Source organism: Protopterus annectens, chromosome 1.part0 (genome assembly GCF_019279795.1).
Source record: "Protopterus annectens isolate FY-2018-M chromosome 1.part0, PAN1.0, whole genome shotgun sequence".
In the NCBI taxonomy this organism is placed as follows: domain Eukaryota; kingdom Metazoa; phylum Chordata; order Ceratodontiformes; family Protopteridae; genus Protopterus; species Protopterus annectens.
This window is the reverse complement of record NC_056725.1, coordinates 1,277,313,159-1,277,325,328: the sequence shown is the minus strand read 5'-3', so window position 1 is coordinate 1,277,325,328 and position 12,170 is coordinate 1,277,313,159. Positions and strand designations below refer to the sequence as shown.

At 37.6% G+C, this 12,170-nt stretch overlaps 1 protein-coding gene across 1 annotated transcript in view; it reads left to right on the top strand.

Moving 5' to 3' along the window:
- The window catches only part of LOC122801053 (O-acyltransferase like protein-like), a 676,941-nt gene extending 665,559 nt beyond the window's left edge, over positions 1-11,382 (top strand). Inside the window, exon 13 of the mRNA XM_044070575.1 lies at positions 11,293-11,382. Within this exon, the coding sequence (XP_043926510.1) occupies positions 11,293-11,382 (90 nt within the window). The remainder of the gene's footprint in view (positions 1-11,292) is intronic.
- Positions 11,383-12,170: the final 788 nt, after the last annotated feature.

The window sequence follows — 12,170 nt, the reverse complement described above, 5'->3', positions numbered from 1 at the left end:
TAGCTCATACCCCTGGTTGCTGTTTTTATAGAATATTCATGTTTTTCCCATGTGTTAAATTATCTGTTTATAATATGTTTAGTTTTGTCTCTGCAAACTAAGTTATGGTTGAAAAGGATCTAAGAAGTGGTAGTTCACTTACCAAGTTAAATAAATAAATTAATTAAAAGTTTGATTTGTTTCATAATTTCAGTAGTGTATTGTCTGAGAAATTGTATTTATCTTCTTTATAAGTAATGCATCATGAAGGGAAGCCACGGTGGTGCAGCGGTTAGCGTTGCTGCCTCACAGCAAGAGGTTCTCTGGTTTGATCCTCGGCTGGGGTGCCTTCTGTGCGGAGTCTGCATGTCTTCCCTGTGGTTGCGTGGGTTTCCTCTGGGTGCTCCAGTTTCCTCTCACATCCCAAAGACATGCTGTAGGTGGATTGGACACTCTAAATTGGCCCTAGGTGTGAGTGTGTGCCTTCTGTGGAAGGTTGGGTGCCAGGCTGGCAACTTGACACTGTAAAACTCCACTGCCAATCATGAGCAGACAGGAGATCTGCTGTGGTGACCCCTAACTGGGAAAAGCCAGAAGAAAAAGATAAGTAATACATCATGAAAATCAATATCTAACACTAGGGAACCAAATGGATTTAGATGCCACAGAGACCACCTAAAACAGGGCAGTGCTCCCTATCTACTAGTTTTTCACTCATTAGTCACACTGTAAATGTTATCTGCAGTGGTGGTGCTGTGGTAGCGTTGTCGCCTCACAGCAAGACGTTGTCCCATTCGATTCTCAGTTAGACCGTCTTCTGTGGAGACATGCATGAATGGGCGTACCTTCGTTGAAGGTTGTGCGTTAGGGCCGTCAACTCAGCACGTAAAAATCAACTGCCAATCATTAGCGGACCGGAGTTCCGCTGTGGCGACCCCTAACTGGGAAAAGCTGAAAGACACAACAAGTCACACTATAAACGTTAGATGTTTTTCAAAATGTCTCTCTGAGGAAAATTTACATTATCAACTGAGATCTCAGACACAAATTGCACATTCAGGTTATCCCAACAAATTGAGTAATCCGTTCTTATATTAAAATATACTGTAGTCAGAGAACCAAGCTCAATATGTTAATGTGATGACAGAGTTCAAAATAACAACATGCACGTGGAACAACTATGTAATCAGCTGGTTATGACAATGCCAGGACTGACAGATTTTTTTCATTGGTCTTTGCATGGTGGCCCTCAGATACAGTAGGTCATGTCAGCAGGCAATCCATAAATTCCAGCATGTATGTGTCTGACTTTGGAAGTTGATGAAGTAAATGAATGCTTAAACTGCAATAAACAAACATGCTCAGATGATAGAGCAGAGTATAGTTAGTGTATAAAGACATTGTATCTCAGTGTAAAACACATCTCCTTCCCACCCCAGCACTGTGTTTTCAAGCAGTGCATTGCAAGAACTGTTCCGGGTATGGGACTTGAACATATGCCTCCTTGACCTTGCCAATAATATGCTTAAATCATATCTCTGTAGTGCAACTCTCGCTGATGAAGGAAGCAACATTCAATCAAGCTGGGCTCTCATTCCTTTTTAAACCTAGTTTGTAATACACTTGGTCTAATTTTGTACTGCAAATCATAAAGGCATATCCTTCCCAAGCCATTCTCACTGTTGTCAGATAAGGGTCCCACAAACATGCATTTAATATAGTGAAGCATTTTGTGCTTGTTGTTTGTCTTAGCTGCAACGTATTTCTTGTTCCCATTTATCATGATACTTATATAACATTCTAAAAGCCACTATTACATCACTGAGCACTGTTACATCTTAGTCACCCCTATAAAATGACCAAGACTATAATACATGCACAAAGTAAATAATGTCTATTATACCATGACCCCCCCAAAATGTGCACGCTGATTGGCCAGCGTGCCTGTTGTACATCGAGTTATACTAATGGAAAAAGGTCCGGTCGCCCGGACTTTTTTCCATTAGTATAACTCGATTTTTTAAAACACTGTCTCGCTATGTTAAATGGGTTTAACATAGCAAGACAGCTTTAAAATAAGCAACGGAGATCTCCGTTCCTTATTTTAAAGCTGTCTCGCTATGTTAAACCCATTTAACATAGCGAGACAGTGTTTTAAAAAAAAGCAACGGAGAAAGCAAGATCTCCATTGCTTTTTTTTAGTGTTTCGTTATGTTAAATGAGTTTAACATTGCGAGACAGTTTTAAAATAAGCAACGGACATCTCCGTTGCTTATTTTAAAACTGTCTCGCTATGTTAAACTCATTTAACATAGCGAAACACTAAAAAAAAGCAATGGAGATCTTGCTTTCTCCGTTGCTTTTGCCCACAGCTCTGATGTACTGCGCGGATCAGAACTGCCGCGGATGCCAGACATCTGCAGAAGGGCAGCAAACAGGCATTATACTATGCCATTATTTAAGAAAAGTAATAGTTTCTTTTCTTAAATAATGTCATGGTATAATAGCAATAACCCACTTCTGGGTGTGGGTAATGCTAAATTTACCCACGGTTGGCTTTGTTTGGTCCCTCGGGCTTCGCCCTCGGGACCAAACCATGCCAACCGTGGGTAAATTTAGCATTACCCACACCCAGGCATGGGTTATTGCTATATAAACCTGAAAAATTAATTTGTAGTATCAATATTCTAAACAAAAAGCCAAAATCCTAAAACAGATGCATATGAAAGATAACCGGAAAGACTATCCAAATGCAAAAGCTTTTGTGCAAAGGTATTTACAAACCTGTCTTATCAAAACTGTACAAAATGTATTATACTTTATTCAAAAAATTATGATGCAATAACTGTGTTAATTTCCTTAAAATAATATTTGTATTCATTTTTATAGAACCATGTCAGTATGAAAGCCATTCATGTGGAGAAGATGCTTTGCAGGGAACAGGAATTGTCCTACAGAAGAATCATAACTTATGTCACTGTTGTTTGAATCTGAATGTTTCACCTTTATTCATTTGCCTTATTTTAATTTACTTGTGCAAGAGTTAAGCATCAGAATTGCATTTATCAGAAATAATTTATTATTCATAAACTCTGACTGGTGTTCTGTGAGGGTTGTCTGTTTGCTTCCATTTCATGTTTTCATTCTGCAGGAAATTAGTTGATTTGTGGAGTATTCTTCTTCGTTGTCAAAAAATAAATTAATTTTATATTAAATACTCCACCACCATCACATTTGTCTTTTGTTCTCTACATGTCTTTTGGCATTTTTTTAAATGAAACACATATGCAAAGTGCTGTCAGATAATTGAATTCAACATGTATTTAAAGGTCACTAGGAACGTACATTGTGTTTTTTGAAAATTCTGCTGAAATAGTGGATTGTAGTGTGATTTGTTTATTCATAAGCCTTTCTACCTTTTGGATTATTAAATAATGGTTAAATGTTATACTAGTTGATAACCTTCTCAAACTTTGGAAAAATAGCATATTCATTACTTTTGTTATTTTGTATTCTGATGAAAAACTAAGATTTATACGTTTTAATATTAATGTTTACTATTGTATTAAGTCATAGTAATAAGAACATTTTTTATTTCTTGGATTTTGTACAGTTTGTGTTTGCTTCATAATTTTTTATCTATAATAGTTTAAATGATAAAAAGTAATATAAAGTAAAATATATAAAATATGTACAGTCCCTAATTACTGATATGAGTGGGATAATGAAAACAATATAATTATCCAATTGGGAATTTTACCTTTTTTCTTATGTTTTTGTTTAATTAGCATATCCAATTATATTTTGTAGAAATTAATTTTCTAGATTCCAGCTGCTTTTTGAGTTTATTTGCTACATTGCTTTTTGTAAGTTCTGTGATTTGTTTTACTGTACCTAAGTGGATGCTACTGACTCCATTGGATTTTCAGGTTAAAAAGAATAAAAATAGGTGATTGCTAAAACACACAGAGTACCAGGTGTGTTATACGTGCAATATGACCTTTTCAAATAAAGCCAACCCAGCTAATAAAGAGATGCATGCCTCAAATGGGATGTAGAAAGCTATTCAGAATATTATTATGTTACTTTACTATTTGCCTCTGGTGACCGATATATTTAATCAACCATTTCTCAATGCACAAGCTAGTTGTTACACAATTAATTACTTAGTAGAAATGCCCACAACTAGAGGAGGTGAAGAGCAAGTTGGCTGACCCAAAGGAGGGTAAAACATAAGAATTTGATGCGATTCTTAGTAGGGTCCTCAGGAATCTAGCCAGTGTAATAACAGATCCTCTGATAGAGATTGTCAACAGATTGCTTGCCAATGTAACAGTGTCTAGGGAATAGAAGAGAGTTTGTTAACTTGTTACAAGAGGAATGCAGTAAAAATCCAAAGGACTACAGGTCTGTTAGCCTAACAATAGTGACATGTAAAATCAAGGAGAAAATCCAGATGTAATGGTTGATTGCTTTCCAGCAGGACAAAAACCTCCTGGACAACAAACATGAATCTATGGCAGAATGAGCTCACAGCTGAAAATTATCTACTTTTGTGACTGGTGGGGGAACTTGAATGAATATTTACACCAAATATAATGAGGTTTTTAAGGTAATTTCCTGTAGGTGAAATGTGTATAAACAAAAATAAAAAGAGACAAAAATGTGCTTAATGCTCATATGTCTCATTCTACCTACCTTAAGAGTGCTCTTAAGCAAACTAGAATAGAGCTTAAGGCAACCATTAGGTAGCTCAAAGCAGAATATAAACTCAAAATAGCCATTACAGCCAAAAATAAATACAAACCTTCATTTAACTATATAATACCCAAAAGTGTCCAGAGCTAGTCCACAATAATACTGCACACTCTGACATGAAGGAAATAGTTCTAGCTAACAAATTAGTGCAAAGTTTACTCCACCTACAGTTATAGCTATCCCAAAGGTTCCATAATCCCAGACACCCTTTTTAATCACTGTAAAACAAGTTCTCTGTCCTCTTAAAAGCCAGGAAACTCATCCATAGAGACATCAGTGTCAAATATGGCCTACCTGAACCCTTATTTAACCTCTTTAATCTAAGCCTTTTCACTGGTTACATTCTTGAGGCCTGGAAAACAGCCAATGTGATGCTATTACACAAGGATGCCTTAACATGGACCTTGGTAACTATTGACCTATTAGTCTCAGTAACATCATATGTAAAGCTATAGAGTGTACACAAAGAAAAGAGAAAAGCCCAGGAATCATGCAACTGTGGATATAATGAACCTCGGCTATTACATAATACGAACAAACTGTACCAAGAAAAAAAAAAAACACCACTGTTTCAGCATGCAATAAAATGTGTGCAGTGATAACTCATATAACACCCTAGGTGGGTTTTAGGTGGTGCATTGTTAGTTACTGTTGTTTTGGGCAAGTATTCACTTGCCCTATGCATCATACCTGATTCATAATTCCGTGTTTCGTGATTTTCATCTCGGAGTTGTGGTTGTCTGTATTTTGGCCTTTCGGTAAATAGAAGTAGACCCATATATACATACACATATATATGGATCTACTTTCAAATTATGAATTATCAAAATCCTGAATCGCAAAATGTCGAGACCATAATTTTGAAAGTGCATTTAGCTTAAAGCTTAAAATATCAACTATTAAAATGCCATAATGAAGTTAAGTCTTGTGCGGTATCCCTTTAAGATTAAGTAGTGTGTATGAAAAAAGGCTGTTAGGTGCTGACATAGTGAAATGTCGGATAGATATGAAAAATATTTGTGTTTTAAGTAGAGGTGTGAAGGAAATGTTATAGGTAGAGGTATTTTTTCATGTTTATTATCTGTTAAATTGGTAAGGAAGTTCATTGTTTGTATTTACATATGTGATTGTGTTGAACCTAAGATGTGTTGCTGTACAGCATAGAACATTACTGTTTTCTCTGGTGTAGTGTGATCCTGGAGTTGATATATTAAATTAGCAGGGGATGTGGGGGGTGCAGGGTACTTGTCCCCCTGCTTAAATTTAGAAAATTAGATAGGTGTTTGTTTTATTTTTTGGTGTGTTTTACAGTTATGCAGGGTTGGAAGGTTAGCTTCACTTTTTGTGTTTTGATGTTTTGAGTGAGAGTATTTTAAACTTTCAGCTAAATGCACTTTCAAAGTTATGATCTCTGGATTTTGGTAATTCATAATTTGAAAGTAGATCCATATATACAATATGTCTACTGAAAGACCCTAATGTCGAATGCAAAACACTGAGAAAATAAGTTTGATCATACACAATAGCGAACAAAAGCAAAACTAAAAATTATATCATCAAGACAGGAAAACTATTTCCTCTCCCAGTATTAAAACGAACTCCCACCCCACCCCACCCCACCCCACCCATAACACTAGCATTAAATATGTCTGAATAGGGCAATATTACAGGAAGATTTTAATGACATTAAGGTGTAGGGTTAGGTTTGGGGAAAGGAGCAGCATTATGGTTAGGGTAAGGTCCCATTACTAAAGAGGGCTGGGGGGATCCGTGGTGCTGAAAATGTGAAAGTGTTGGTTGTGCTAAGGTCCCTGAGAGCAGAAGTGTGCTGTTGTCACCAGGGATTAATGGTCATTTCAGAGGCTGTATCAGTTATCAGGTACTACTGAAACCTTTTGATTGGTCTAAACAGATTGCTTTCATTTCTTTTTAAACCTGTTGAAAAGTAGGGTTAGCTCTTTTTCTAATTCTTTTTTAAAAGGTGGGACAGGGCTGGACCTGACAATAACCATATAATCAGCAAATGGGATATTTGTTAGATGAAGTAGGTCAACAGGAATTCTGTATATAAATACTTGGAAGAGAACAGGGAAGAGTATGAGGCCTTGGGATACTCCTTTGGAAAGTAGAACAGTGAGTGACAAATTTGTTCCTGGTTTAACAGTAAATATTCTACTAGAGATTACATCTTTAAAACTGTCAAGGGTCTTGGGACTAACGTCTGTAGCAGTGAGAGCATGGAATAAAAGATTGTAGTCAAGCAGGTCATAGGCTTATGTTAAGTCAAAGAATACTGACCCTGTTAGCTTCGCTTGTCAGCATTCAACAGTAGTTATCTGTTAATGTATAAAGTGCTGTCATTGTACTTCTACCAACCAAACCCTTGCTGTTGTCTGGATAAAACATTATATGTCTGCGTACAGGTGTATGCTTGAATAAATACTACATTTTCAAATAGTTTTGCTAAACTTTGTAGAACTTTTGTGGTTTTTAGCTATGGATTATTTCCACATCAATGGCATAGTGTTCTTACAGAGAAAAAAAAGTAGATGTGGCAGAGTGAGTAAGTTATACACTTATGACATAATTTAATAAACCCGGGATGGGGGCTAACAGACTTGGGGGAGTCAACAGATATTTGTTCTGAAAAACTATTTTTTATATATTTTATTATTTTTATTGTTATTATTATTATTATTATTATTATTTTAAGTTTTAAATTAAAAAGGGGGTATAAACTGACAGGAGATGGGGGAAGGGGCTCAGGGAACAGACAGGACAGGTTGCAATCATAGTTGGGTATGTAACCAGTCAGCTAGATTACAAGAAACTGGCAGGACAGATTTCAGTCTGGTTGGGACATGTATCCAGACAGGACAGAGAGAGGGCAGGCAGCACAGGTTGCAGATCTATGGGGAGCTGACATCCAGCCAGGGCTTATGGTACAGGCAGGATAGGTTGCAGTCCTGTGAGGGGCCATCCAGGTTGGACAGAGTGAACAGTCAGACTGAGTCACAGTTCTGTTGTGTGAGTGTCTTCACAATGTTGTTTAGACACAGAGACAGAAGGGCAGTGTAATATTGATGCTCAGTCTTCAGTTGCACAGATGCACGTGTCACACATACTGACAGCTGCCACACTATGGCACAGTGCCAGAACAGTGACCTCAAAGGACTGCAGAAGACACAGGGGTGTTGGGGTAGTAGAATACCAGATGTTGGCTTACACTGATGGTTCTGCATACCCACTCTGACACATATGTGTAGGCTGAACTGTCATTGCACCAGAACAGTGTCAATGCCTGAAAATTTACCCTGCAGCAGAATGATGAGCTGTTTTATGCTTTGTGCACATACAGCAGGAAAATACTGGACAAGTGCAAAGCAGACAAGGCATTATAGGACTAGGTGTGAGGAGAAAATGTGTGGGACATCAATGTGGGGGGTATTCACAATAGTACATTGGTGCAGGTGCATTGCACGATCACTGATGATCCTCTTTGCCAATACCAAGACTCAGGCATAGTGAGGTACAGGCCAACCACTGAAGAGATACAACCAGCACAGCAGCAACTCACAGACACTGAGGAGTACCTACCATCACTTTTGTAACACTACAATGGCACTCACATATGGTCAATAGTGGACTGGATGTGAGAGCCAAGCTGGTCTTGATAGCCTGAATGTTTGCTGGGGATATTTCAGACATGTAGTGGCACATGCCATGCCTATAGGACATTGTCCAGCATATCCAACTGCATCTATGCCACGCAAGGACATCAGATTTGCAACTGAGATTACCAGCACCTTATGATGTGTCTTCACAAGTGTTTATGAGGAATGCACCAGATGCATAGTGCCATATGCTGTTCCAGCAGGACATTGCCTAACCCCTCTGCACAGTTTACTCAGACATACCATTTTACATTTCTGTCTCCCAGGGACACTGGGCCTGTAACACAGACAACCTGCACTACAAGAGATATACTTGGCCATAAGATATGTATATTTTTAGCACATAACAGTTTGTTTGCTGGATGGTCATGCGAGCCACACATTTACCAGCTTTCACACTAGTACATTATCTGCATGCTGGTATGCTATCTGCATGGTTTCACTGGGAGAAGATTTGGCACTACAAATCAGGACATGCCCAATGTCAGCATGTCTCTAGATGATGATGATGTTGATGGCATCATGCATCTGGTACAGTCTGAGTTCATTGCAGCACCGTGAGCAATTGTAACAATAGAGGGGACACTCCTGTGGTCTTGTACTGTCCTGAACAGCTGCTGCTCATGTGTCCTGAGTGCTCATAGTAAGCTGTCATTCCATGCAAACCTGAACTTGTATATCTGCCATCCATCCTCTCTTTGGTGGACATTCATGCATCCCAGGGGGGACTATATATCATGACTTGGAAAGGCATGAGTAGGATGCACAAAAGTACCTATGTCAGAGTGTCATAGGCTGCCATATGTCCACATTTGTAGGTATGCTGGGATAGGTACCATATGTGGACCGCATGTACTACACACTATTTAGGGACACATGGCTGGAGATGACTTGTGTGCCCAGTGTCAATGAGATGACATCCATGCTAGCTGTGTCTGTGTACAGGTACAGGAGTATAATTGATTACAAATGCTGCTGCTAGAAAGACTAGGATTGTGAAAGGGGGAATTGCCTGTCCTGTGTCTGTGGGATGCTACCTACTTCTAGTTGTGGCTGTGAATAGGAACACGAGTGCGTTATGGTACAGATGTTGCTAGATGGCTGTAATAGTATATGTGCACCTGCCTACTAATGTTATCCATACAGCTATTAAAAAAAAAGGAAATATGCTTTCTTAATTTCTCATTTCACAGCAAATACTATTCGCTAGTTGTGAATTCTGAAATATTTAGTCGTGATCTGGCAAATGGGTGCGCTTTACCATTGCTGCTTTTCCTCATAGTTATCCTAGGGGGCAGTAGAGTACACGACTATAACTTGGACTGATTTTTGTCATTATTTTTTTTTCATATCCTTTTGAAGTAATTTTAGGGAACTGTAAGACCCAATATTACAGACATAGCCTTCTTTAGGCCCAAGGGAGTCCTGCAGTCACTGGGGGGGTGGGGTCCCCTGGTACTAAGGGTCTCCCAACCACAGCAAGTTATCTTATTCTGATATTTTGTAACATTGTCTGTCAAACCATGCAAAAGCTAGTACAGCAATCTTGTGTACTCACTAAACCTGAAGGGTAATAACAACTCATATTTATATCGCCTTAAAAATTCAAAGATACCTCTGGCTATAGTAATAGTGTTTGTCACGCAACAGGCTTCACAATTTCATTAAATGTTTTACCATTGACATAGTGCCCTTGGCTTAATTAAATTCTGCTGGTGAACATTCTTTCCACTAAAACTATCATCATTGGCATCTTTAAGCACCTGCAATACCTGTGGCTGAAGGGGGCCCCTTTAATCATCCTTGACTATGTGGATCCCCAAAAAAGCTGCTGCTAGTCAGGGAAAAATGATGAGCAAAAAATGTCTTCATTTTCTGATGCAGTTGATAAACAGTCAGTGAATTTACATGAATAAGGAAAGCACTAGAAATCAGCAGCCCGAAGTGACTGATTCTTTAGGCTGATGATCAGCAATGGTTTTCTCTTTCAGGGAGTTTTATAAATACTGTCAGAATATCAGGTACTGCTCTCTCAACTTCTTTGCTTAATAGTTATGGGCAGAGCCAAAAATAATTGCAGAATAAAGGCTCAAAATCAAGAGCAATTCACTTAAAAAGTTAACAGAATAATACATTTTGCATCACCATGCATTTTTGGACAATAAAAAGTATGAAACTCTGATGTCTGTGTTTATTGACAAACAAAATATTCCCCTGCACGTCAGGAACTGCACGGCTCAAAGTGAATAACTCCAAAAACAAGAAATGAGCCAGCAGCAGGTAGATTGTGTCAAAAAAAGAGTAGTTTATTAAAAACTACCCCAACAGCATATTGGCATCCAAACGCAATGGTTGAAAACCTAGCCTTCTTCAGTGTACAGCAAGGAGCCAAAACAGAAATGCTGTATTTAAACAGATAGAGACATGCTGATTGGTTACAAAAATTTTTAGCATATGATGATTATCAAACAGCATAAAAATGGCAAAAAATTATTAGTATGATTGAAAATACATTCAAAAAGATGTATAAATCATTTTAAGGACTGAAGTACATTCATATTATGATTGACTATTTATATGTATGTATTATATAGAAAAAACATATACCTAATATGGTATTCCAAGTATTAAAACACCAATTATACATGATCCAATATTGAACAAAAATAGATATGCATATGTACAAAATGCATAACAAATCAGAGTACATAATACAATATTAGCATTAGCTATTTCAATATTTATAATTATATATATGTATTCTGAATATTGGAACACCATTTGTTCAACAATCATGTATAATGTATTTAGTTTATAAATAGTCATTTAACCCAGGGCTGAATAATGCTCCTAGTTTCGTAATCCATTTCTTTTCTTTAAGGTTGAGTTTATTGTGCCAACCACTCTTTATGCTTCTGTCACCAATGATTTTGTCAATAATAGTAAAATGAAATTTAGCAGCGATGCATGAGAGTGTGTTTGTATAATGCATTGGTATTCTTATGGCATCTGATATCACTGAGATGCTCAGAGATACGTAATTTAACTGGTCTTGATGTCTGCCCTACATAAAATGAATGGCAGGTGCAACATGCCAAATAGATGGCCCAATCAGTGTTACAGTTAGCAAAGAATCTAATGTCAAAAACAGTGTTGGTATTCCTACTGGTGAACTCCTTAGTTTTCAACATATGCTTACAGTTGACACAGTGGCCACATGGGAATGAACCAATAAGCCTATCCCCAAAATGGTAGTTTGATATATTTGTGGTAAAGTGGACTCATGATGGTGTTTGTAATGATTAAAATGACCAGCCAAATTCTTTCCCTTACGAAAAGAAAAGGCATTTATTCAGAGTAATGTCTTGAATACTGACGTCAGCCTCCAAAATGTTCCAATTATCCCTGATAATCTTAATAAAGTTGTTGGTATTTCTGCCAAATGTTGTAGTAAATCTGAGTTTATTTGGCTTGGTATGTTTCTTTTGTATGTTAGTAAATTAGGTCTATGTAGACCTAATGCATAGTTCTGAGCCATGGTCACATATCCTGAACAATAGCCCGCTCAATGAATCTATTATGCAAATCCTGAGCATGATTGACAAAAGTATTATTCTCAGAACAGTTGCGCCTAATCCTAATAAATTGCGATTTAGGGATGTTCTTTGCAATATGTTTTGGATGAAAGCTGGATGCGTGGAGAATCGTATTATATTGGGGGAATTTTCTATGAGTTTCGGTTGTCAAGGTGTTATCCTT